Here is a 25,061-nt window from a genome sequence, read left to right on the forward strand (position 1 = left end):
CCTCCCTCCCTCTTCTCGCCCGCCTGCCTGCCTTCTTGGCCCCTTTTCCTTCCTGCCGCGCTTCCTCCCGCCCTTCTCCTCCCTTCCTTCCTGCGTCCTTCCTTGCACAGAGGCCCGCCTGACACCGCGGTGTCTGAATTCAGCATTCTAACCTGCATTTCATCATGCACGTCTTTCCTGCACATCTCTCTAGCTTTCTCAGCCATGTTATATTTTATTTATTTAGTAGATTTATATCCCACCTGTTCTCTTTTTTAAAGAACTCAATGCGGCTTACAGCTTACTGCTCGCAGTCTTATTTCCACAACAGCCCTGTGAGGGAGGTTGGGCTGAGAGTCTGTGACTGGCCCAAAGTCACCCAGTGGGCTCCATGGCTGAGCGAGGACTCGAACCCAGATCGCCCGAGATCGCCCGAGTCCCGGTCCCATGCTCTTAACCACGACACCACACTGGCTCTCACTTGGCTCCATTGTGAAATTGGTATTAGAACCCGGATCACCTGAGTCCCAAATCTGTGCTCTTCATCACCACACCGCACCGGCTCTCAGTGTTATATGAAATTATAGAGACCCGTAGGGCAAAATTTACAGATATCTTCAGCCATTATGCTGTTGGAGCAGCACAGGGCAAATGATTAATACCCATTTGCTCCGGCCAAGTTTGCAGTGTTATTTTATGTCATATGATGGAGCCTTTATATCTGCTCTGTTACCATTGCCAAGTTTTTTTTAATTGCTACTCTTTTTAGCAGTTTAAATAGTTGAAAAATTTTTATATTGAAATGTTAGTGGAATATTTTATTTGTCATTTGTAATTTTATGAACTGTTGCACAGCACACACAGTTTCAGCCATTGGGCTCTATAGGAATATAATTAATAAAAACAATGCTGAAGCATTGGTAAGCCGTTCTCCATGATGAACCAATTCCGCAGGAATTAATTTGCATCTCTGTATTTCCTTTGGTTTTGTACTTTTACAACCAAACACTAGATTATAACATCTTAAAATATATGCAAGTGTTTATATGATACCTTTTTTCTTTTATGCTCCTCTAACCAGTCTGTTTAGTCTCACAACAGACCTGTGAGGTAGGACAGACTGATAGTTGGTGTGTGGCTGCCCCATGCTCTAACCACTGCACCACTCTGCCTCTCCATGTCTTATAAGAGATGTATGTCGCCTCAGTCAGCTTTCCAGAATCCCTCCAAACATTTAGGGAGGAATGTCATTTCTGAAGGCAGATTCTCCCGTGGTCTGTTCTCTTCTCGAAGCTACTGGAATGCCTTATCTCTCGCAGCTGCTGCCGGAATTCTCCTTGGACTCTGGAGGGAAACCAGTTGTTCCTGGGTTTCAAATGTCTCACACTTCCTTAAATAGAAAGGGAAGGGGTCTGTGCATTTCGGCCAGGTGGTCCAGCCAGGGTGGCTACTGGCCTTTGTGCACTTACAAGCCCACCAGTTCTCCCTACCCCAGAGGAGAGCGCATTCTGCAACGCGCATTTCAGTGAATTATTTGGGTGCGCCATTTCCACCGGGTTTAAAGCCATGTGGCCCTCCTGGAAGTCGGGCGGCCCCCCCTCAGGCCTCGTTCCTGGTGCAGTGGTCCTTGGCGCATGGCGGTTTCATTGAGCTATAAATATCTCTGTCTAAAGTCCCGGCAGGCATCCGTGTCAGCACACCCCCCGGGAGAGACGAGTGGCCACCGTCGACCGATCTGGGGAACGCGCCACCCCGGCGAACATCTCGAGGCTTCGGAAACTGCAGAAGGTACCAAAAGATCTTGGAGGGGGGCACGGGCAGGTTTCGCCACAGACCCCGGCTTGCCTTGGCACCGCCCCCTATTCTGCCTTCTGCTTGCATGCGGAACGGGGTTGCCGAGGATGGAGCCCAGCGGGAGGGCCCTGGGCAGGGGACCCTCCCTGCTCCTCGTCGCGGCGACAGGCGACCACGACAGGTCCCGGAGGCACATACGGCTGCCCCAGTGCGGTCAGCCGAGGGGCGGATGCGACACCAGCGGTGCCCACTGCGCACCCACCTAAAAGACAGGCATGCTTCTGTGGCACATGCTTTCGCGCACTAGGGTTGGCGCCTTCTTCAGATCTGAGAAGCTGTCCAGATACAGTTAGGGAGACTATACACTTGAAGGAGGTAGATAAGATCTTGGGAGGGTCTGTGAGCGAGGAGCCTGCTGAGCTCCCCCTTCCTGCGTGACCCCGCCATGGTCCCCGGCTGCCTGTGCCCCTCATCGTCCTTCTCCTTGTGGCCACCCGTGCCGGCTGGGTAGGCAGAGGGCCGGCATGGAAGCTGGAGGTGGCCACCGCCACTGCCTGGCCAGAACGGGAGGCAGGCGAGCAGGGAGGCTGCGCTGGGGAAGAGGAGTCGGCCCCTGTGAGCGGTCCTCTCCTCTTTCCAGCCCTGCCGACTTTGGCTGCGCCCCCTCTCGCAGCCTTCATGTGGCCCGTGGCCGCGTCAGCACGAGGGCGGGGTGGCCTTCGGTTTTCCAGGCGAATGGGGCGAAGGCCTGGGACCCGCTTCTGCCCTCTGGCAGCCCCCGGAGGCGCTGCACTGCACCTCCCGGCCTCCCCAGCCGGCAGGGCCCGGAACGTGGCGAAGCCCCACGACCAAGCCTGGGTGCTCCTGAGCAGTGCCGGCTGCAGGGTTGGGAGGGTCCCGGCACGTGGCGCCTCCCTCCCTGAGTCCTCCTCCTCACCACAGTTCCCCCAGTTGCTTCCCTCCTCATCCTCTTCCTCAGCATGGCTGTCGCTCGCTCGGCAGGCAAACCCCAGTGTGTAAGCGGGCCACAGCCGCTTCTGCTCCCCCGCACACACACACACTGCCAGGCAAGATGCGGCTGAGTGTGCGGCTGTGGCGGGGAAAACGCGACGCACGGCGGGGACTCGTGCCAGTGGCCCCGGCTGGGGCGTGGACCCTTGGCAGGGGCCCAGACATGCCACGCTTGATGCCAGCTGTGGCAAAAGCCAGTCCGGGGAGAGACGACAGTGTGCGTCTCCCAAGGCAGCCTTCAGCGACGTGCCGGCATCCTCGGACGGGTAATCGTCAGTGCCGGAATAATAATGCTGACCAGATCTGCAATGTAGGGGCAGGCAGGTCAGGATCCGGACCTCTGGACGGCCCGTGGCGAGTCCCTCGGGGTTGCCAGCTTCACGGAGGGCAAGGAGCTGGACGAGCAGCAGGCCTCTGCGCCAGCTCGCCCTCCACAAGGCGCTTCTTCCCGTGCGCAGTGACTGGGTTCGAGTAGCACTCCTAGCCAGCTGAAGGCTCGTGAGTTTGGGAGCCCCTCATTCATGGTAGCAGGCTTGTCGGTTTGCATATGTCTTAATGTATGGGGTGCAGAGGTGGTGTTAGGGCTGACCCACTAGGACTGGAGCCCCAAAATGTTCACTGAGTCTCTGGGAGGTCCTGTGCCGCAACCCCGGCTGCCCAGGGAGACAGGCCCGGGCCCTGCTCGCGCGCGCGCGCGCGCGCGCGCGCTCTCTCTCTCTCTCTCTCTCTCTCTCTCTCTCTCTCTCTCTCTCTCTCTCTCTCTCTCTCGTGTCTCTGCTGCACCTGCTCTCCCTGGAGTCACTGACTCTTGGCCCACACGGGCTGCATCTCCGGCCGCCATTCCCTGAACCTTCTCTTTTCAGTCCCCTCCTCCCTGTTGTCCATTTGCCCATTTTAATAATGGGAGCGTCCTTAAGGGGCAGGGTACTTTAGACACGCACGCACACGTGTAACCTAAGAGGAGAGAAAGAGGTCTCTGCCCCAAGGAGTTTGCACTGGAAGGACGGGAGGCCTGTTTAGGGACAACATGAAGCAACGGGATACAGCAGTGGCAAAAGCGTTCATGGAGGAAGGAATTCTCCGCTTGGGCTGAGCTTCTGCATAAGCAGCTACCTCCAGAAGATGGAGGCCCAGTGTGATATTTTCTTTAAAGGATGAGTTTTTTCCCGAAATCGCTGCTGCTCCTTGATGCATTTTGGACTTCTTTTCCTAGATGGAGGACCCCGTGCAGCTGAAGGAGGAAGGGAATCGGTATTTCCAAGCCAACGACTTTGAGAACGCGATTAAAAGCTACACCAGAGCTCTTAAGGTTAACAAGGACAAACCACTCCAGGCTCTGCTGTATCGAAACCGCGCAGCATGTTTCCTGAAAAAGGTGAGCCGATGGGAGCAGCGTGGATGCCGTCATAGGATGCCTCATAAATAGAGAGGGGTGGCAGTGCCTGGGCGAGAAAATCTCCTGCAAAAGGGGATTAAGCTCATGGAAGCACAGAATCAGGAGAGACCTTGAAGGTCATCTAGTCCAGCCCACTGCGCAGTCCAGGTTCTGTGCTAGACGGTGGTGCCCCAATGAACAGTAAACAAGAAAAGAAATAGAAGAGCAAAAACATTTAAAGCTGCAGTCGAGTAAAACAGTGGCTGGGCGACGAGGAAGGCTTCCTGGAATAAAGGCAATGCAGCCTTGGAGCCTGCCGCACCCCTGGAGGCAGGGAGGGGTCCAGGAAAGCGGGGCCACCACGGTGAGGGCCCTTCCCGCTGGGCCACGAGTCTCCATGGAAGCGCCAGGCACTGGTCTCTGTAGCCTCAGTGGCCAGGCAGGCTGGTGAGGGAGAGGCTCTCTCTCAGGGAGCCTGGGGGCCCTGTACACCAGAACCCCAAACCCCAGGGCTGGCCTGGAGTGAGCAGGCTGTGGGGCAGCCCCCTCAGCAAAGGCGCTGCAGGCTGCCAAGGAGCACCCGCTCGGCCTTCCAGGGCAGCCCCACGGAGAGGGCTTTGCGGCAATTCGGTCTTGAGGCTGGTGGCAGCCGCATCCTGACAGGCATCCCCCCAGCCTCCGCTTGAACACCTGGGGAGGGGGCGCCTGTCCCACTGCGGGATGCGGCCAGGGAACTTCTGCCGTGCAGTAGCCAGAATCTGCTCCCCTGCAATGCCCCCCCCCCGCCCGGCTTCCATCTTCTGAAGCCACAGCTTGCGGGGGGGTGAAATGGCAGAGTCCCCATTGAGAAAATAGCCAGAGGGGCCACCAGGAAGTTCTGCCCCTGCCCCTGTCCCCACTGGCCGTGCCAGCCCAGCAATGCGGCCCCCAAGAGCCTCTCCTCAGCAGCCTTTGGCCCTCGGCCGGAAAGGCCTTCCACACCCCTGCTTTGCGGGGTAGTCAGCAAGGCGGGGCAGAGACGTGGCTGTGGGGAGGGGGTGAAGGAGGCCCCCAGGCCCAGCCTTTGGGATCGGTTGTGCACACTTTCCCTTTCTTTCCAAATTCGCAGGAGAACTACCCCCAGGCGGCGGCAGACGCATCGAGAGGTAAGCCCGACAGTGGGCGACGGAGCACTTGGGATTCGGGGCAGTGGTGGCTGCACCGGGACTTGGATTTGAGCATCAGTAGCTTAGTGTCAAAGCACCTGCATAGTTTCAAAAATGCTGGTAAAGAGGCCATGCCCTTAGAAAAAGGCTTTTACCTTCTAAAAAATATAAAAGCTTTATATTTCAACCTAGGGTAGACTCGCTGTGCTGTTGGACTTGAAGCATCACCGTTCCCAGCCACCACCCGTGCTGGCTGGAACATGATGGGAACTGAAGTCCTGCAGCACCCAGCAGGCCTCTGGTCCTCCTCCTGCAGCTGGAAAGTCTGAGCTTCCCATCAGATGCACTTCTCGACCTGCCAGGCAGCGAGCCTCGTGAGGGCTGCACGAGGCAGGAGGCCAGCTTTTGAACGTGCTGGTACCTGCCTCTGGGGTAGGAAGGCCTGATAGCTGTGAGGAAATACATAGGCGTGACAGTTATTTGGCTCTAGACTTTTTCATTTGAAAAATGGCAGAAAATCAACACGCTTTTGCCATGCGGTTGTTGAGGCCGGATATGAATTTTGGTAACTAAGGCTGGAGAGGTGCAACAGACTTCCCCCTGCTCGTCCCCTGCAGTCTCCCTGCATCTCATTTTCTCCTCTTGCCTTGCTCTTACAGATGGCAGGCCACTCGGGGCAGAGACCTCACTGCTTGTCGTACTTTACAAAGTACTGTGCACGTCGTATTTATTTACTGAAAGCATGTTCACCCTCGTCCTCAGCTCCAAAAATCTCCCAGAGTGGCTTGCGTAGGTCAATAGCAAGATAGCCTCTGCCCATCCCTGTGAGGGGCAGCACTAGATGAAAAGGGATGGCAAGGGAAGAGGAAAGCGAGCAAAGGCAGGTCCCGGTCCTTAGCTCCCGGGTGGCAGCCAGAGGCCAAAGGTTGCCTGGCCAGGGGCCCAGTCTGGCGCCCCACGACTCGAGGCATCGCTCAGTCGCCGGTTCCTGTTTTAGGCAGTTCCCCCACTTTAGAAGGAGATGTTCCTCAGACAGGTAGAAAGCTTCCAGCAGGTGGGGTTTGCAGTTTGGGCTCCTCCCACCCCTGGAACTCCGGGCCCTTGGGCTGGCAGCTCCCCCTCCCGCCCTCGGAGGTGCACGGCCGGCCGGTCGCTTGAGCCCCTGGCCAGGCAGGAGCAGCGGGAGGGGGCGGTGGCTCAGTGGCCGAGCCGATGGAGTGGGCGGCCCTTCTTGCTCCAGGGGGCAGCCGCTCGGCCCTTTCTCCCCCCCAGCAATCGACATCAACGCCTCGGACATTAAGGCCTTGTACCGACGCAGCCAGGCCATGGAGAAGCTGGGCAAGCTGGACCAGGCGTTCAGGGACATCCAGCGGTGCGCCACGATCGAGCCACGGAACAAAAGCTTCCAGGAGACCCTTCACCGTCTGGGAGCCAGCCTCCAGGAGAAGGTGACGCCGGGTGGGGCAAATATTTGGGAAGAAAGGCCCTGCGATGGCCGCATTCCCCAGCAGGCGGCCGAGGGCCCTTCTGCACCTCAGCAGGCCCAAGGCTGCACCGTTAATCGACTTCCTGTGCTTGTTAAGCTGCACTGAGCGCCTTTTTAATTGGTAGAAAGCCAGGATATCCATCAGCTCAGTCCGTCTTCCATCCCATTCAGGAGGCATCAACCTGGTTCCCTGCAGGGGTTGTGGAGTGCTGCTCCCAGCGCCCCCCACCGGGAGGGCTGATGGTAAAAGGTGATGGAGCTGCAGCACAGAGGGCATGGCGGGCACCAGCCTCCGGGCTGAGCCGGCACAGGAAGCGAAGTCACCTCTGCTCCGTCCCCAGTTCTTCAGCCCTTCTCGCCCAGCCTTCCTCAGATATGCTGGCTGGAGCCCTCACTGTGCCAGGCCGCGTGGCCCATGGCAGCGACGTGAGAGCAGTGCCGAACAAGGCAGTCTCCGTCTGCAGGTTTTCCAAATAAAGATACAGCATGAAAGGAAGAAGGGTGGTGAGGGAAGAGGAAAACGACACATTTGGAGGGCACTAGCTTGGGGAAGTGTGCACTAACTCATGACAGCTTCCTCCTCCATCCCCGAGGCAGCTCCGCCTGCAGTTCTCCACCGATGCCCGGGTTCAGCAAATGTTTGAAATCTTGTTGGATGAGAAGAGTGAGAAAGAGAAGCGAGAGAAGGTGAGATGCTTCGAATCAGGCCCAAAACACCATCTTTGCTGCGATTATTTCAACACTAAGAGTAGCTTTCAGCTTTCCTTTGTTCTGCTCCTCCTTCCATCTCTTTGGCCCTTTTTCCAAACCAGGCGGCGAACAATCTTATCGTCCTCGGTCGGGAGGAAGCTGGATCAGAGAGGATCTTTCAAAATAACGGACTTCACCTGCTTGTGAAGCTCATAGAGACCAAAAACCCGGAGCTGATGCTCGCGGCAGTTCGGACCCTTTCAGGGATGTGTGCAGGACACAAGGCACGGGTGAGCCTGGGGTGGCCTTAACACTCTCCTGGTCTTCACGGTGGTGTGTGGCCGCAGCTTGGTGTGGGTGGCCTTCGGTTCAGCCGAAGAGATAAAACCAAGTTTTCTGCATGTATATTGAGAATCTACAAATGCATGGGAAAGAATTTGGTATCAGGCATGGAAATTTGGCTCCTTCGGGGGTTTAATTTTTCAAAAGAGCAGGAAGTTTCTAGACCTGCAGGTTCACAGACGTGGAAGACACTGGGTGAAATCGCGGAAGCTAATGGCGGCTGCCAAGCGAGACATCCACCTGTTCTGCTGGACACGGTTGGTGTCAGTGTCCCACAGGGTTTCCAGATTCAGTCTCTGGTGGCATCGCCAGTAGGGCAGGAATCTCAGAACAGTAGAGTTGGAAGGGGCCATGAAGGCCATCAGGTCCAGCCCCCTGCGGTTTGATTTATACGACTTCACTTAGATGGCTGTCCAGTTTCCAAGAAAAAGGCTTGCCTGGAAATGTGTTGTCGGTCAGTGTCGACAGCAGAGTTAGTTGGAGCCATGGTGTGACTCTGCAGGAGGAGTTCCTGTGCTCCTAAAAGTGTGAAAACACATTAGCAAAGTAAATGCATAAATCACATAGAACACATGTGCAAAAGTGGCATTATTTTCATTATATTCATGCAGACCTGTCACAGGGTTCAGCTTTCTGTTGATAGAAAGGATCAGATCAGTCTTCTTTTGCGCCCAACCTGAAAAAAACACGGGGTGCCGCTGGACTGTGGGCGAGTAATGCTATGCGTCAGAAGGTCTCCTGCAGCCCTTCTGGCTCGTCCTCCTCCTGGGTCCTCCACAGTAGGAAAGAAGATGGACCTCGTGCTGGGGAAGCAGAGGAGGGTTTGAGGAGGAAGGCGCCATGTCTGGATGACAGCCTCGCCTGGAAGCGCCTGTCGGCCAGTCACGCCATCTCATTCCTTTCGGACAGGCCACTGCCATTCTGCGCACGCTGGGCATCAACAACATTTGCCTCTGGATGTCCATCGACCACGAGGAGATCTCGCTGGCCGTCTCCAACCTTCTGCAGGCCATCATCGACTCTTTGGCCGGGGAGGGCAAGAAGGAAGAGCACGGAAAGGAGGACGCCCTGGTGCTGGGTAATTAGCATTCTCCGCCGTTCGGCAGCCTTGCCTAGGGTGGATTCACAGTGAGCTCCGTAACACTGGGTGGCCCGAAAGGGGCTCCTTCCCCTTGGGGACAACCTGTCTCGGAACAGCTGCCAGCGCCACCGCGACTGTCCCTTCCGCTCTTGCACTCCTTCTCTGTGCCGCTGCCTCTCTCTCTTCTGCCACTGCCCAGCCCCCCCCCCCCCACCCCCATTAGATCAAGGCACAAGGGTTCTAGTTCAGCCTTTTCTGGAGTCGAGCTGGCTTCATAATACAGAGTGAGCAACATAAAAGTCATGAGCAAGAAACATCAATGAGCCGATGATCCTTCTAATTGCCACGTGAGTTCTTCCTGGTGCCAGCGCTGATTCTGTCAGAATCCCCTTCTTCCCTTTTCCTCTAAACAAAGCTAGTTCCGCCTTTAAGGGGCATGACTTGTGGGCCAGATCTGAACAGCTGGGCTGATAAATTCACCAGGCCCCCATAGATTTTTCAATGTGATGCAATAAAGAGTGGTTTAAAATGAAATATGATTACATTAATTATATTTGGCAGCCTGTATTCTTTTGCTGGCTCTCCTGGAATAACCCCTCTCCTGAAGCCCCCAGCCACAAAAACCCTCGAACTTTTTGTCCTGCCTTCGTGGAAATTAACTCCACCAGCTCAGCACGGGTGACCGAGGCTCGCAGCTCTTTCGAGCCGGGAGAGAGCGTTCACGCGGAGCAAGCAAGAGTTGGCCCGTGCACCTTGCCATGTCCTCAGCATTCAGACCTTCCACCGGGGACTCGGTTGAGGGTGGGGTGCAGGTTACTTCCTCGGGCAGAGTGGTCATGGACCTCCTGCCTGGCAAACACAGCCATCCACCGCCCTCTGCTTCAGAGGGTGTCCCCGGGTGAGCCTCCATCTCCCCAGCCACAGGGACGCCTCTAGCCACAAAACCAGGCAAGGGCTTGCTCGGTTCCCGCAGGCGGGCTGGAGCTGATTACCGTGCCAGTTCGTCCGTTTGCATAGGGCTCTGACTGGGTTCAGTTCCCTCCTGAGACAACGTCCTCCTATGGCTCTTGTTGGAGGGAGCTCAGCTGGCACTCGGAACTATCCTTCTGCCTGCCTTGGTTTGGCTTCACGAGGCGGCAGACTGGGATTCACACGTGTGCATCGACGGCATTGTTCTTGCTCGTTTTCCCCACCCTGTGCTGCTTTCTCCTTTCATGCAGACACAAAGAAGGATCTGAGGGGGATCATGGTTCACCTCCTAGATATGCTTCCTAATAAAAAGGTGTCTGGACAAGGCCGGGATCGGGCACTCAACTTACTGAATAAGAATGTGCCAAGGCAGGACCAGAGACATCCTGACAACAGCCGCACCCTATTTGTGATTGATAATGGTATGCATACATTGAAGGCTCTCTTGCTGTCTGTTGTTTGCTAGGGTTCGCACAACACTGACCCATGCTATGGGTTGTTGAGTCCTGGGTTGTCGTCTTGTGAAAACCCAGCCTCACAAACTAATGCTTTGTCAACTCAGGAGGAGAACCAGTTCACGCACCAGATTGCAATTCCTGCATTGTTTAAACTCGGAATGGCTTAAGGCAAATGAAAGCGTAAGCATTCCCTCTCGTGTGAGCCCATCGCTCCTGGGTTGTTTTGTGGCATGCAAACCTGGAAGATCTGAGTCATTAACCCAACAGTTGCCCTTGATTTATTGGATTGTTATTTGAAATAGAAGCGATGAGAAGGCAGGAGACCACAAGCTCATCATGCAGCTTGCAGCCAACGGTTCCTAAGTTAAAACAACCCAGAGTTAAAGCATGACACTTGAACCAGCTCATGGCTTCTTGTTTGGTTGTGAACGGTGGGTTGTTTAAACCATGTGTTGTCGTTATGTGTGAACCCAGAACGGAAGTCGGTTCATGCAATGTTTTGCCAGGCCACAGAGGCTCTGGGTCAAAGTGGTAGGAAGACCCCAGCCACTCCCAATAGGAAACCTGGGAGCCCCCGCCACCTTCGACTGTGATTAATACACGAGACCAGCATTCCGCCTGCCTCGATTTTTCCTTTAGACCATCAGCTTTGGCAGGTTATGTCTCTGCATGTACTTACTTACAGTGTTTTTATCCTGCTTCTCTGACAAAACATCTTCTGGAAAGGCTTACACCCAGTCAATAAAATCAGGCCATCCTGGCCCACAGGTTTACATTCCAAGAAGATGTAAGCCGCCCCGAGGCTTCGGCAAGGGGCGGCATAGAAATATAATAATAATAATAATAATAATAATAATAATAATAATAATAATAATGATAATGATAATATGCAACACACAAGGAAAGGGAATGGGGAGGGAAGAGGGGGAAACTCCAACTCATCTTCGTCTCCCTCTCTCTCCTGTCCCTCTCGTCTCCTCTCTGCCTCTACTTCCTTGTCCCTCCCACAGGACTAAAAAAGATCCTAAAAGTTGCTGGCGAGATTCCAGACATGCCCAACTGCCTCCCCTTGACGGAGAACTCCCAGTTGACAGCTTCAGTTCTTCTGAATAAACTGTATGATGACTTGCGCTGTGACCCCGAGAGAGAAAATTTCAGGCTGCAATGTGAAGAATACATCAAGTGAGTCCAGCTGCATGGTTCCTGCACTGGATTTCACGGGTGGCCCAGCCGCAAGACGGAGCGAGGGCACAGACCGTCGTCAGGATGCGTACACCGAAACGAGAGAACCAGAGCAAAGGCCTGTGGGGAAATAGTTCGTAGGCCAAGGGGAGAGGCCGCGGCTGCAGGGTGAGGCAGGGAGTACGGGCTGGGACTGCAGCCTCCCCTGATGGGCCAACGCGGATGATGCTCCCAGGGCCTCGAAGGCTTGTGGCGGGCCCACTTGGCTCTGTCCTCTGCCCTGCCTCTCCAGCCTGGAGGGGTCTGAAAGGGGTGGCGGGGGCCACACCACTGCCCCCCAGGTTAGAAAGAGCTGCTCATGTGGCCCTGCAGGCCCACACCGAGCACGCCTGTGGTGGTGACGGCACTCAGCCCACCATGCGGCGCCTCTGGCGGTGCGGGAAGCGCATTGTTACGGTGCTGTCCGGGGGGGGGGGGCATCACGCCCTTCCCTGTCCGCCCTCACCCAGGTGGGCCGCGCCCCCCTCCCTCCCTGCCTCTGCCTGCCCCTAGGAGAAAGATCGACCCGCAGGACATGGACAAGACGCTGCACGCCATCCAGATGGTGTCGGCGATCCTGCAGGGGCCCTTCGACTTGGGCAACCAGCTGCTGGGCATGAAGGGCGTGATGGAGATGATGGTGGCGCTCTGCGGCTCCGAGCGCGAGATCGACCAGCTGGTGGCCGTGGAGGCGCTCATCCACGCGTCCACCAAGCTGAGCCGCGCCACCTTCATCATCACCAACGGCATCTCGCTGCTGAAGGAAATCTACAAGAAGACCCAGAACGAGAAGATCAAGATACGTGCTCTGGTGGTGAGCGTTCCCCCTGCAGCCCCTGGCCATTGACGCCGTCCCCCGGGGGAGGAAGGGTGCCTCGCCCCTATCCGTCCTCCCCAGCAGCCCCCAGGGAGTGATGGGAAGCGTAGTCTGGCGCAGCTGGAAGGCACTGGCTGCAGGAGGCAGCAGTGAGGCCGCTTCCACAGTGGACCGGCCGGGACGTTAATCGGGTTCGGATCCGCATCACGCGCAAAACGTCCGGGGCGGCTGCGAGGCAAACGTCTGCCGCCCAGACAAGCGCAGGCTCCACCCTTGCGCGAAGGCCGACCGAGCTCCCGAGCCCTCCGCAGGGGTCCGAGGGGCCCGGTTCTGCCTGGCGCTGCCCGGCAGTGGCGACCCGAGGCGCCCGGCACAGGGAGAGCTGTCTCAGGCTTGCCAGCTCCGAAGCGCCAGTGATGGGAGGCGAAGCTGTGCTCCTGCCCAGCCAAGCTCGTGCAGGTCCCTCCTCCCCGGGGAGCCGTCGTGGGGAGTCCTGTGCTGGGAACTCTCGCTGCTCCCTCCAGTCATAGCGGGCAGATGACGGTGGAGGAGGCCAGCCAGGCCTCCTGGCGCGCGTGTGCCGCACATCACCCATATGGGGTGGATGCGCAAGTCCCCAGCGTGCCCCGGGGCATCTGCAGGGTGCGGCCTTCTGCATCCTGGCCTCTCCTGGTGGGAGGGCTGGAAACGGGCCTGGCCCCAAGGGTGCTTGGCAGCATGCGCCCCGCTCCGTCCAGCCACAGGTGGCATGGTGAGCAGGGCTATGTACGCCCCGCCGCTCCCCGGCTCGGTTGCCCAGCCTCGGCTTCATGGGGGAGCCGTCCTCCACCAGGCAGGCTGGCCCTGGTCCAGCCATCTAGGTCACAGCTACAGGGAGACAAGCAACAGGGGGGGTGGACTTCACGGCTTCCTCGTGGGCTTCCTCCAGCTGGATCCTGCAAAATGCAGGGTGCTGGATCAGGGCCTTGGGGCACGAGCCCGCAGGGCTGCTCCTGGAGTGCCTTCTGTCAGGGGCTTTAAAGTGCTCTTGCTCTTCGAGCAAGCGGAAGCTCGTGGTCTGTGCGGTGCAGCCGGAAGTGGAATATGGGTTGCCCCTGGGCAGTGGATTATGGGTAACAGTGCTGTTTTCTGAAAAATAATGAGCTTTTTGGATCAGTCTGAACACACCATAATCACCCGCACTCAGGCCTTGAGCATGGTTGCTGGTTGGTGCGTCATTTGCTGAACTGGGTTACTGATTGTCTGAACCCAGCCGTGTTAACACACCAGGAACTGTTAAGCACAAACAAGCCATAACAAGGACCCATGAATTGTTGTTAGGTGTTGTATTGTGGGTCTTTTATGGTTAACGATCCACGGTTTCTTAGTGCAACTGGATTCAGGCAACACGATAACCCACAGTCCCACAACAACCCACACTCTGCCTGTGCTCAACCCTTGCCTGTACTCCTACGCCTTGATTACTGGCACCAACAACTTTCAGCTAAAATAGCCTGGTATTTTTGCCACTTTGACCCTGCCCCTTCGTCTGTGCCCCCGTCCCCCCCGGAGAGCTTCTGCAGAACCGAATTCAGCCGGCAGGTGGTACGCGGTTCCCCACCCCGCGTCATAATTGGGTAAGCGGCTCTTCCTCCCCAGCGCTGAGAGCACAGACAGCCTCCCGATTCTCTTGCCAGGGTCTCTGCAAGCTTGGCTCGGCCGGCGGCACCGACTACGGCCTGAGGCAATTTGCTGAAGGATCTACCGAAAAGCTGGCCAGACAGTGCCGAAAGTGAGTGGCAGACCCGTCTTGGGAGGGGAAATTGATTCCACATGTCTGCGCCTCTCTCCCTTCTGCCCCTTCCCCGGTAGCTTCCCACAGGTGAGGTTTCTGATCTGGCGTGGACATAGCTGCTTTCTCGTGCAAAGGTCAGAGGTAGCAGTGATGGCCATCTTTGGACTCCAGGACCTGGATTTCTGCAAGAGAGCCTTCCCCACCCCCTGGGTGTGTTGACTGCAGCTCCCAGAAACCCTCAGCCAGGGGACACTGTGCTGGCTGGGGTATCTTGGGAGCTGTGGTCCAGCACTTCTGGAAGAGCCCCAGCTCAGGAAGGCTGGTGGAATACCCGCATTACAAAACATGCATGCACCTGCGCAGTCCTGCTCTTTTCTGCAGGCGAGATGGTAGCAGCTGGAGTTATTTGTCTTGCCAGAGCTTATCAGCCTCGTTGCTGGTCGGTCGCAGCGGGCAGCACTTGCGGGAGGCAGTGCCAGTTGCTCATAGAGACAGAGCGAGTCAGAAGGGGTCTCCCGGGCCATCTCGTCTGACCCCCGGCTCCAGCCGGCTCCGCTCACGACATGCCCACTCATGCGAGCCCAAGGGATGGAAAACTGAAAGGAACGGGGTGGGGGGCAGATAGGAGGGCAGCCCGAGCGGTGTGGTGGCCCAGGGCTCTGTGCAGGGGGCTTGGGTGCAAAGGGTCCCGAGGCAAAAGCTGCCTGCTCGGCGGATCGGATTTCGTCCCAGTGAAGCTTCCGAAAAGTGGGCGAGTATCGACCTCCTTGCCATCTAGGTGGCTTTGCAATCCAGCCATCGACACGCGCACTCGGAAATGGGCCATCGAGGGGCTTGCCTACTTGACCTTGGATGCGGACGTCAAGGATGACTTTGTGGAAGACGAGCCAGCCATGCAAGCCATGTTTGACCTGGCCAAGGTAGGGCGGGCCGCCAGCGCACGCATGCGGGCAACGCACGGGCCGACGGCCCCCGGCAGAACCGTGCATGTTGGCGGATTGCGTTCCCCGTGCGTATAGTGACGTGCTGAACGCCGTTCGGCCCAAGAGCTGAATGCAGTTTCTCAGTGGGCAAAGCTGAAGGCCAGAGCTGTTTGGGGAGCTGTGGAGGGCCACCCCGCCACCCCGAGCCTGCTCACTGCCAGGGATTGCTTAGCTTGCAAGAGGGTGGTTCATCCTTTGGCCTTGGCTGCCACCGGAAGGTCGTTTCCAAAATGGAATTTGAAGAGTCAGCACCCCAAGACCAAGGAGGAAAGGATGCCAGGGGAGGTGAAGCTCAAAGGAGGAACCCCCTGGACTGAAGAGTTTAGTTCCTTCCAGTGGCCCTTTTATATACAGTGTTATGCTTCCCCTGGCAAGAGGAAGAAAAGGTGGGATATAAATCTAAAGCAGATCATCATCATCATCATCATCTAAGGCCCTTCTCCCAGTGCCTCCTTTGGGGAGTCCTGGAACTTCCCAATGAGGCTTTGGGGGAGTCAACCTCCTGGCAAGGCCTGCCAGCAGCAACATTAGTCTCTTAATTAAGCATTTAATAAGGGCTTTAATTGGGCTCTGGATTTTTATTGTTGGTTGTTGGGATGTGCTCGTGCTGTGATCCGGGATGGTTGCATGTCCATGGGTTTTATATTACACAGTTTTAAGTTTTTTGATCTTAATTTATAGTTGTAAGGTTTTTGATCTTTCTCAAACCACCCAGAGAGCATTTGCTATTGGGTGGTGTGGATGTCTGTTAAGTGGCATGAAAATGAAACGAGGTTTTCTGCATGCAGACGAGCGACAAGACCATCTTGTACTCCGTGGCCTCCGTCCTGGTGAACTGCACCAACAGCTACGATGTCAAGGAGATCATCCCGGAACTTGTGCAGCTGGCTAAGTTTTCGAAACAGCACGTCCCCGAGGAGCATCCGAAAGTATGCAGCCCGCTTTTGACATCGGCCGGTTCCGCAGATGAGCAGATAGCTCCGCGGGGCTGCTGCCAGCCTGCTGCCCACGCTTTCTGGAGCTTGGGCAGGGCTGCCCCGGAGCCTGAGACGGAGAGCAGGCATGACTCTTGCTCCATTCTCTTCCCTGCCCCTCCTGCAGGACAAAAAGGACTTCGTTGTCAAGCGGGTGAAACGTCTGATCAAAGCTGGCATCGTCTCTGCGCTCGTTTGCATGGTGAAGGCAGACAGTGCCATTTTGACAGATCAGACCAAAGAGCTCTTGGCCAGGTAACATGCGGCTCTCTCGGGGTTGACGTGCCTCCGGACATAAAGGGGCACGAAGGGGAGTGCTTTTCGTAAAGGCTGAAATGTCAGGTGCAGGCGGGGATGTGAACGTCACCTTTGAAAGATGTCGGGTGACCGCTTGGGAATCTCATGGTCAAAGTGCACCGCCAAAGGTATTCCCTGAATGGATATTTCAGGACCGAGGCAGGTGGCATTAATAGCACAGCCCATTTGGCACCTCATCGGGACAGCAGACTCTGAAAGAAGAGGGAGCTGGCTTGTTCAGGAGGCCTGAGGTTTGCTGGGGGAGGAGGGGAAGGTTTTGGGCCCCTGCCCGACCACCACGCTTAAGTCACAAATTGCAGCTTTAAGAGCAGAAAATGACCCGGCTGCGCATGTCTGGGGCTGTGTGGAGGAAAGAGATCCCATCCAGAGCTGCACGCCACAAACAGGAAAGTTTTGTTGGGCCTGGAATGTCTCAGAACGATAAGCAAAGGGGAGCCAGGTTGCCCCAGAGCACCCCATGAAGAACTGATCTTGCTCATTAGCCATGGAATGTTGACGGTCAATGTTCATAACGCGTTTTTATTCCATTTTTGGCAGAGTTTTTCTTGCATTGTGTGAAGATTCCAAGGACCGTGGCACCATTGTTGCTCAAGGGGGTGGAAAGGTAATGGATTTTATTTATTTAGGGTGCAAACCTATGCATGCGTGGACAGAAAAATGTCCTAAAACTCAGAGAGAGAGAGGATGAGAGTGAGAGAGACTGCGTTCAGACAACGTTAGTCTGGGTATAGCTTCAGTGTGTGTTTGTGACTGAAATAAAACCGTCCTTGATCCAGTAAAGAAGAGACTATCAGGTTTCCCAGGAAAACCCTTATCAAAGAGAGACTGAACGCTTGATCTGGTTTTAAACACTATGCGTGTAACATTTTTTTCTATGATATAAAGAATACAAAAGAGTAAGAATGCTAGTTTAGCGATCAGCAGCAGCGCTATCAAACGAGGCCTCATTCACACTCGCATTCGTCCGATACTCACACGCAGCCAGCGGAGCCTCCTGCGGCGGTGCCGAGGGCTGTCGTGCCCGGTTGCGGCGCTGTCCTGGCACACGCGGGAGCTGGGCATTTTATACCTCAGTCGTCCAAACTGCTTCGAACAGTGAGCTCGTCTGGGCAAAAGCAGACGCGGAATGTACTGGTCTTCCTTTAACATGGAAAGGCATGTTCACCAGATTCCATTCCTCTCTCGATGGTACTTCTCTATTATGGGCTTATCTTATCTATTATGTTCCCGGCGTTCGTTTTTGCTGTGCAAAATACCTCAGTCTTGGTCCGTCCCATCACGCTCCTTGATTCTCCCTTTTCTTCTGGGCCTCTTAGGCCTCCAGGAACGCAAGCACACTGCAACAGGTTAACCACCACCATGGTTTGTTAACCACAAACAGCACACCATTCACACCCCGACACCAAAGCAGGGTTTGGTTCTCTCCATGGGTTGCTCCAGGTTAAAAAGCTGCGATGTGCCAGTGCGGCTGGGTGCAGAGACGACATGGTTGCTCACATCTCAAGAGCAAACCCCTCTCAGCCCTTGCCCGGGGTTCTCGTGCTGCCTGAACCCAGTCAGAGAGAGAGAGATGGCCGCCCCCCGGTACATCTGCACTGTGAGAAACTACCTTGATGCTTTGGAGATGCTACGGTGAAAATATGACTTCGTACCCTACCGTGCCTTCGTTTCTTATTTTCTTGCGCCCTTAGGCCCTTATCCCGCTGGCTCTGGAAGGCACCGAGGTTGGCAAAATCAAAGCGTCCCACGCACTGGCCAAAATTGCTGCCATCTCCAATCCAGACATCGCATTCCCCGGTGAGCGGGTGAGTCGCTGCTTGGGGAGCACCTTTCGCACTCCACCCTGGTGGAACGGACTAGACTGCCTTAGCTGGACAGAGAGAGGAGCGCCCAGGGCTCAAAGTCCTGGTTGGTCCAACCCAGCTGTGACGACTCTGGCCGGCAGCAAAGGGTCCCAGACCCACTCATGACCACTTTCAGTTGGAGATTCCAGGGACCGAATCTTTGGCTAACAGGGCTGCGGCTGTCATCCGTGCAAGAGGCACTGTGGTGCAATGGCTAGAGTGTAGGACTTGGACGTGGGAGATCCAGGTCTAGTTCGCAGCCAGCAGTGATAATTATGGGATGGCTGGCTTCTGCCAGCCCCTGGCTCTCAGCCTCACCTGGCTCGCGGGGCTGTTGGGAGGGTAACTTGGAGAGAAGGGGCTCTGCCCAGTTGCGGTTTCTACCCCAGCCCTGGGGGCAGCCCCACACTGAGCCCACTGCAGTAGCCTAAGTGTCCCGTCACCCCTGCGAGGATCGCTCTCCAGGAAAGGACACTCCAGGCCTTCACCTCAGCCCATTCCCGAGGAGAAATATTTTCCCCTGTTGCAACGCAAAACATTTTGGGGTGTGTGGTCTCTGGTGGGCCATTAGGATTCACCAGGTTCGCAAAAGAAGTGCTTCTGGTGGAGAGGAACATGGGTGCGGTGCGTATGGGGGTTTCTGGGCTCTCCTCGGGAGCGTGTCTGTGGCATCGGTCCCAGCAAGGGCGTGTGCTGCAGCGTTTCCGGAGGACTGGTCTCTCCCGGGGCAGCCTCCCACAGCCCGGCGTCCTCCAGGGTCGGCGAGTGGCAACTGCCATTGCTCCCAGCCAGGCAGGTTGGACCTGACTTCCCACAGCCCCGCCGGCTGCCTTGGCCACGTGGCGTCTGGCCGAGGCAATCCCCGGACGTCGCTTCTCCCCCCATTCCAGGTGTACGAAGTTGTGCGGCCGCTGGTCAGCTTACTGAACACCGAGCGAGACGGGCTGCAGAACTACGAGGCTTTGCTGGGCCTCACCAACTTTTCCGGAAGAAGCGACAAGCTCCGGTGAGCGGCACAAACAATCGAGCGATGCCCCCAACTCCCCCTCCTCACAATCTCACTCTCCCTCCGCGCACCTTCCTGGTTCACCCTCGTGTTTTATATTGGCGACTTCCCTGCATTTCTTGCTTCACGTGGCCTGTCTTTTCCCCTCTGACTGTCTGCATTTGTGTCCAGAGGGAAAGTGACCCGGGTTGTGTGTGGCACCAAAGCATCTGGCGGCACCTGAAAGACGGGGCCATTTTTACAAGCTTTATGATAGATGTACATATGAATACCACAAAGTCAAAAAAAAAAAAAAGGGTCAGGGAGGCAAATGAGATGGATGTATAGGGTTGCTCAATTAAATCCGAAACACTCACAGTCACCCAGCAATCAAAGGGCATGGGAGTGCGGAGGCCACTTTTCTGGATGTGTTTGCATAAATTTACATGTTACATTATCCAGTCTTTCCTGATGATCACAATAAACATTACGATCCAATGCCCACATCAAGAAATCACACAAATAGCCCAAAGCAATAATTCATAAGGAACTAATCCTGAGAAAAGAGAAGGGAAACCTCAGGAACCTGCCGCTTAGGTGGGGCTGTTCTTGCCAAGGCTTTTGTTGTTAGTCGCAAAGTCATGTCCGACCCATCGCGACCCCATAGACAACATTCCTCCAGGCCTTCCTGTCCTCCTCCATCTCCCAGAGTCCACTCAGGCTCACGCCGACTGCTTCAGTGACTCCATCTAGCCACCTCATCCTCTGCCATCCCCTTCTCCTTTTGCCCTCAATTGTTCCCAGCATCAGGGTCTTCTCCAGGGAGTCCTTCCTTCTCATTAGGTGGCCAAAGTATTGGAGTTTCATCTTCACTATCTGGCCTTCTAAAGAGCAGCCAGGGCTGATCTCCTCCAGGACTGACCGGTTTGATCGCCTTGCGGTCCAAGGGACTCGCAGGCGTCTCTTCCAGCACCACAATTCAAAGGCCTCAATCCTTCGGCGCTCAGCCTTCCTTATGGTCCAACTTTCACAGCCATACATTGCAACTGGGAAAACCACAGCCATGACTATATGCATTTTGTCGGCAGGGTGATGTCTCTGCTTTTTAGTGTGCTGTCTAGATTTGCCATAGCTTTCCTCCCCAGGAGCAAGCGTCTTTTAATTTCTTGGCTGCAGTCCCCATATGCGGTGATCTTGGAGCCCAGGAAAATAAAATCTGTCACTACCTCAATTTCTTCCCCATCTATTTGCCAGGAGGTGATCTTTTCTTGAGCTTAACATGATCTTAGTTTTCTTAATGTTGCGTTTCAAGCCAACTTTTGTGCTCTCCTCTTTCACCCGCATCAAGAGGCTCTTTAGTTCCTCTTCACTTTCTGCCATTAGCCAAGCCTTTTAGCCTGCCACTTTTCTGAGGCTCCTGCTTCAGGATCCTTTCGGCGATTCACATTGGCTCCTTGGCACATTTTCCCGGGAGTTTCCCTCTCGCTGCCTTTCTGCATGTCCCCTCTGCTCAGTGGTGTGGCCGTGGAGCAGGACTGCATGAACACGTGAGCATTTTATTTATTTATTTATTAAAACATTTTTATGCCGCCCCATTCGCCGAAGCCTCGGGGCGGCTCACAACATAAGTTAAAATACAAACATTAAGTTAAAATACAAAATAACAATATAAAATAAGTCGCCCTGGCCATTTCATGCCCACGTTTGAGATTCAGCGGCACTTTCCTCCCTCCTAAAGGCAAAACAAGACGCAGACACGTCTGCAAAGTGTGGGAAGGGCCCCGGAGGGGGGAGTGTGGCGCGGGGCGCATGCAGACCGGCGGTTGTCAGTTGTGGGTGCCTCACGTACGAATGCTCAGGGACGGCCTGATCCAGCCCGGCTGCAGCGGTCCAGTCCTTGGGAGAGGCACCCGCCACTGGCTCCCCCACCGCACGCTTGGGGGCCTCCCTCTCCGACCCCGCACTGCACACTGTTTTCCAGGCTGAAGATCATCAAAGAGAAGGCCCTGCCAGACATCGAGAACTACATGTTTGAAAAGCACGACCAGCTCCGGCAGGCGGCCACGGAGTGCATGTGTAACCTCGTCGTCAACAAGGAGGTACTGCAGCCACCCACCCCGGCGCTGCAGGCTCGGCTCTCCCAGCTGGGTGGCTCCCGGAAGGACTGGGCTGACACTCCCAGATTCCCGCAGCCGGAGGCCGCCCCACCGGGCAATCCTCAGCCAGCCAGTTTTGCCTGTCTTCTGCTGGCGCGAGCCTGTCTGGTGTGGAATGCTGGGGGGCCCAGTGGCCCGGCCTCCTTCCCTGCCACCCCCTTTCCTCCAGGCCTGCCCTTTGTGCAATTCCCCCTCCCCCTTTATAAGGCTGAAATGCCTCTCCCAGCAGCAGGAACAACCAAGTTGCTCCAGGCTGATATTCCGGGTGGTCAGCCCTGCTCCTCGCCTCCTCAGGCCCCTGGGTGAATCCCCCACTCCTCCTCTGCCAGGTTCAGGAGAGGTTTGTAGCGGATGGGAATGACAGGCTCAAGTTGGTCATACTCCTGTGCGGGGAGGACGACGACAAAGTTCAGAACGCGGCCGCCGGCGCCCTGGCGATGCTCACAGCTGCGCAGAAGAGGCTCTGCTTTAAGCTGACGGAAGTGGTAAGGCCCGTTTGCATTTCAGCACCTGCCTGTGGGTTCCGAAGTGACTTTTGTCACCAGAAACAGCTCTGCGGAGGCATTCTGGGACTCCTGGCGAGCCCAAACACACGGGCAGCAGGGTGCGGGTGCAGGCAGTCCTCAAAGCGGCACAGACCCAAGCCAGTCGGGGCTGTAACAGTTCTGGCCGAGTCCTTGAACTGGGCCTGGAAACTGGCTGGCACGAAACCGGCGGAAGCCTTCAGACTTCCCGGCCCCAACAGCCTCTGGAGGGAGGCGCACCCGGGACCTGCTGCAGCCGGTTCCCAGAATGTCTTCAAGGGCTGCCCCATGCCGCAGCTGGGACTTTGCTGGACGTAGTCAAAGCTGGAGCTTTTGAAGGACACTCCTGCTAGTTAGGACTTCCCTAGAGCTCGACTGAGATGAGAAAGGCCCACAAGACGTGTTCCTGCTACTGGCAGGCAAGGGCCAAAGGTAGATCTTCCACCGCTTTGGACTTCTGCTTCCACAAGCCCCTGCCAAAATTGCCGATAGTTAGGAATGCTGGGAGCGCAAAACATCTGGAGATCCGTTTTCTGCTCACTTACCTTCCCCTGCTTCTCACCACTTTGAATGCATCTGCAAAGTCCTGCGGAAGCTTTTTAGGGCCACTATGCCATTAATTAGAAGTTTCCCTTTTCTGGCTTCTTTTTCTAATTGCTGCCTGCTCAGCACAGTTCAATTAGCAAAGAGTGGGGGATGAGAGGAAACTAACAAAGCCTGAGGAAGAAACCAGAGACTGAGTAATGCCTCACTATTGCAGCCCTTCACAGGAAACAGAGGCAGAAGCAACAGAGTTATGGAGGGCTTTTACTGAATGTGTTGTACTGATGAGAAACAGCAACAAACAGAGCAAGTCAGAAGGGGTCCCGGGCCATCTAGTCTGACCCCTGGCTCCAGCCAGCTCTGCTCATGAAATACTGACTAGAAGGATCTTGGCTACAGGGAATAACTTTCTGGATAACCTGTACTTACACACTATGTAAAACAAATGTTTTCATTTTACATTTAGCTGGTTGCAGAAAAACAGCCCTGAAAGTTCCTAGTGCGAAATCAGCTCAGTTAGTAGATAAAATCTATTCCATAAGTTTTGAGGGTTACCTGTCTCATTTGCACTGCTCTGTTCTCAGATAGTAATACAGACACATAGAAACAGAGCGAGTCAGAAGGGGTCTCCTGGGCCATCTAGTCTGACCACCTTCCGTGGAAGCCCATTCCATATCCTGGGGTCCTAACCATCAGGAAGTGCTTCCTGGCATTCAAATGCAACCTGGGTTCCCTGAGCTTGGCTCCGTTGGAGCACGTCCTGCCTTCCTCTGCAGGGGAGAACAGGTCTCTGCCCACCTCCGTGTGACACCCCCTCACATACCTGCATGTCGCCAACAGATCCCCTCCGAGTCTCCTCTTCTCCAGGCTGAAGAGACCCAGTTCCCTCAGTCTCGCCTCATGCGGCTTCCCCTGCGAACCGGCCACCAACCTTGTGGCCCTTCGCTGCACTGACTCTCCAGCATTCTGTTTACACAGAGGGCCAGTCAGATGCCCAAAGGGGGGAAAGCCTCAAGCGGGACAGGAGTGCACCCATGTTCCCCAGCAATTGCTGTAGATAGATATACTGCCTCTGAGAAGGGGTAATCGTTATTATTCCATTTCTATTCCATCCAGTAGCCAGAGCTCTCTGGGCAGTTCCCCGCAATTCACAAACCACGGCACACACACAGGAATGCAATGCAGCATAAAATACAGAGGCAACGAAATGAGCACAGCCCTGCAGTAGGCACAATTTAAAACCACTTCAACAGCTAAAACAATGTCAGGGAAAACAGTCGTGGCCTCTCAGTCTGCCAAGTGCAGGAGCTTCACGGTGGAAATGCCCTAACCATCCCGATTCCTTTAGACAACCCAGTGGCTGGAGATCCTGCAGAGGCTGTGCCTTCACGACAGGCTGGACGTCCAGCACCGCGGGCTGGTCGTCGTTTATAACCTGATCCAGGCAGACAAAGAGCTGGCGAAGAAGCTGGTGGAGAGCGAGATGCTGGAGATCCTAACCATCATCGGCAAGCAGGCCGATGACCCCAGGAGACAGCACGTCCTCAACGTGGCCCGCGACTGCCTCGTGAAGTGCATGGATTATGGGCTGATCAAACCCGTGTCGCAGCCTTAGGGATGCAGAAGCCACAGAAGTCCAAGACGATGAGGACTAGAGACATTGTGTGTGTGTGTGTGAGGGCAAGGCAGGGTAGGGGGAGACTATGTATTGAATGTGCTTTAAAAAAAAGTGTTTCCACAACTTTGAGAATGGCACACCATACACAGCCATCCTGAGACACTACTTCTGTGAGGAAAGGCTCTTTCTGAATTGCTGATTCGTGGTCTTTGGAAACAGGAGTGGGATCCAACATCATTTTATTGATCCATTCTCTTCCTGCACTGTAGCCACAGCTGTCTGGGTGGTTAACAACAATCCAGAAAAGCATGAACAAAAATACGGATCACACCAAGTTTCGATATACAAAATTCAGTGCGATTTAAACAGCTAAAAACAATTGCAATAAAAAACCAGCTGTGTTAAATACTATGCAGTTCCTGAGAGCAGAAGGCACCCGTAACGTGGTGCCAAAATAGAGTTGGTGCCAGGAGGAGCCACAGTGGGGAAATCATTCCATAATTGGGGGTCACCACTGGGAAGGCCCTCTCTGTTCCCGCCGCTGACGAGCCTTCCTGGGTGGTGGCTCTTGGAGGAAGACTTCAGATGCCGAAGAGTCAGGTCATCAGGTATCAGGGTCCCAACCCATGTAGGGCTTTGTAGGGTAAATCCAGCAGGTTCAAAGCCGTGTGAAATATTTTTATAGAAAGTACGTTTGATTTTTAGAGGTTTATGCACATATTAAGCTCACCATCTATGTATTATTTTTGGCTTGTCAAAGGGAAAAGCTGTTTTTTTTATGTAGACTCACCGTTCCTCGACTGTAGTCACAGGCTGGTGGTTTAGTAATAAAAGGGCACATGGTTCTCCCTTTGTTCAGAACAAATATGTCAAATGTTTTTGCCTGGAAGGAAATGTGAGCAGTGGATTTACCTCTCCACAGTCACCGCCACACCGCACAGCTCCAAGCAGCGCTAGTACATGGAATGCATTTG

The 25,061-nt window shown here is 55.2% G+C and overlaps 1 protein-coding gene across 2 annotated transcripts; it reads left to right on the forward strand.

Moving 5' to 3' along the window:
- Positions 1-1,652: 1,652 nt before the first annotated feature.
- On the forward strand, positions 1,653-24,933 carry UNC45B (unc-45 myosin chaperone B). Of its 2 annotated transcripts, XM_044456167.1 has the most exons (20): positions 1,653-1,767; positions 3,998-4,159; positions 5,268-5,304; positions 6,577-6,752; positions 7,388-7,477; positions 7,603-7,770; positions 8,732-8,900; positions 10,124-10,294; positions 11,341-11,512; positions 12,065-12,365; positions 14,045-14,139; positions 14,921-15,062; positions 15,914-16,054; positions 16,227-16,354; positions 16,955-17,021; positions 18,109-18,222; positions 19,152-19,267; positions 21,228-21,345; positions 21,732-21,887; positions 23,818-24,933. In XM_044456167.1, exons 2-20 carry the CDS (start codon positions 3,998-4,000, stop codon positions 24,082-24,084), a joined length of 2,790 nt encoding a protein of 929 aa, XP_044312102.1. In that variant the 5' UTR covers positions 1,653-1,767; the 3' UTR covers positions 24,085-24,933. The 2 variants fall into 2 exon arrangements, with proteins under 2 accessions (XP_044312102.1, XP_044312103.1); XM_044456168.1 differs by lacking the exon at positions 1,653-1,767 and having other exon boundaries at positions 4,004-4,159; positions 6,623-6,752.
- Positions 24,934-25,061: the final 128 nt, after the last annotated feature.

The sequence above is a fragment of the Varanus komodoensis genome, unplaced genomic scaffold (assembly GCF_004798865.1).
Source record: "Varanus komodoensis strain SLA01 unplaced genomic scaffold, ASM479886v1 scaffold81, whole genome shotgun sequence".
Classification (NCBI taxonomy): domain Eukaryota; kingdom Metazoa; phylum Chordata; class Lepidosauria; order Squamata; family Varanidae; genus Varanus; species Varanus komodoensis.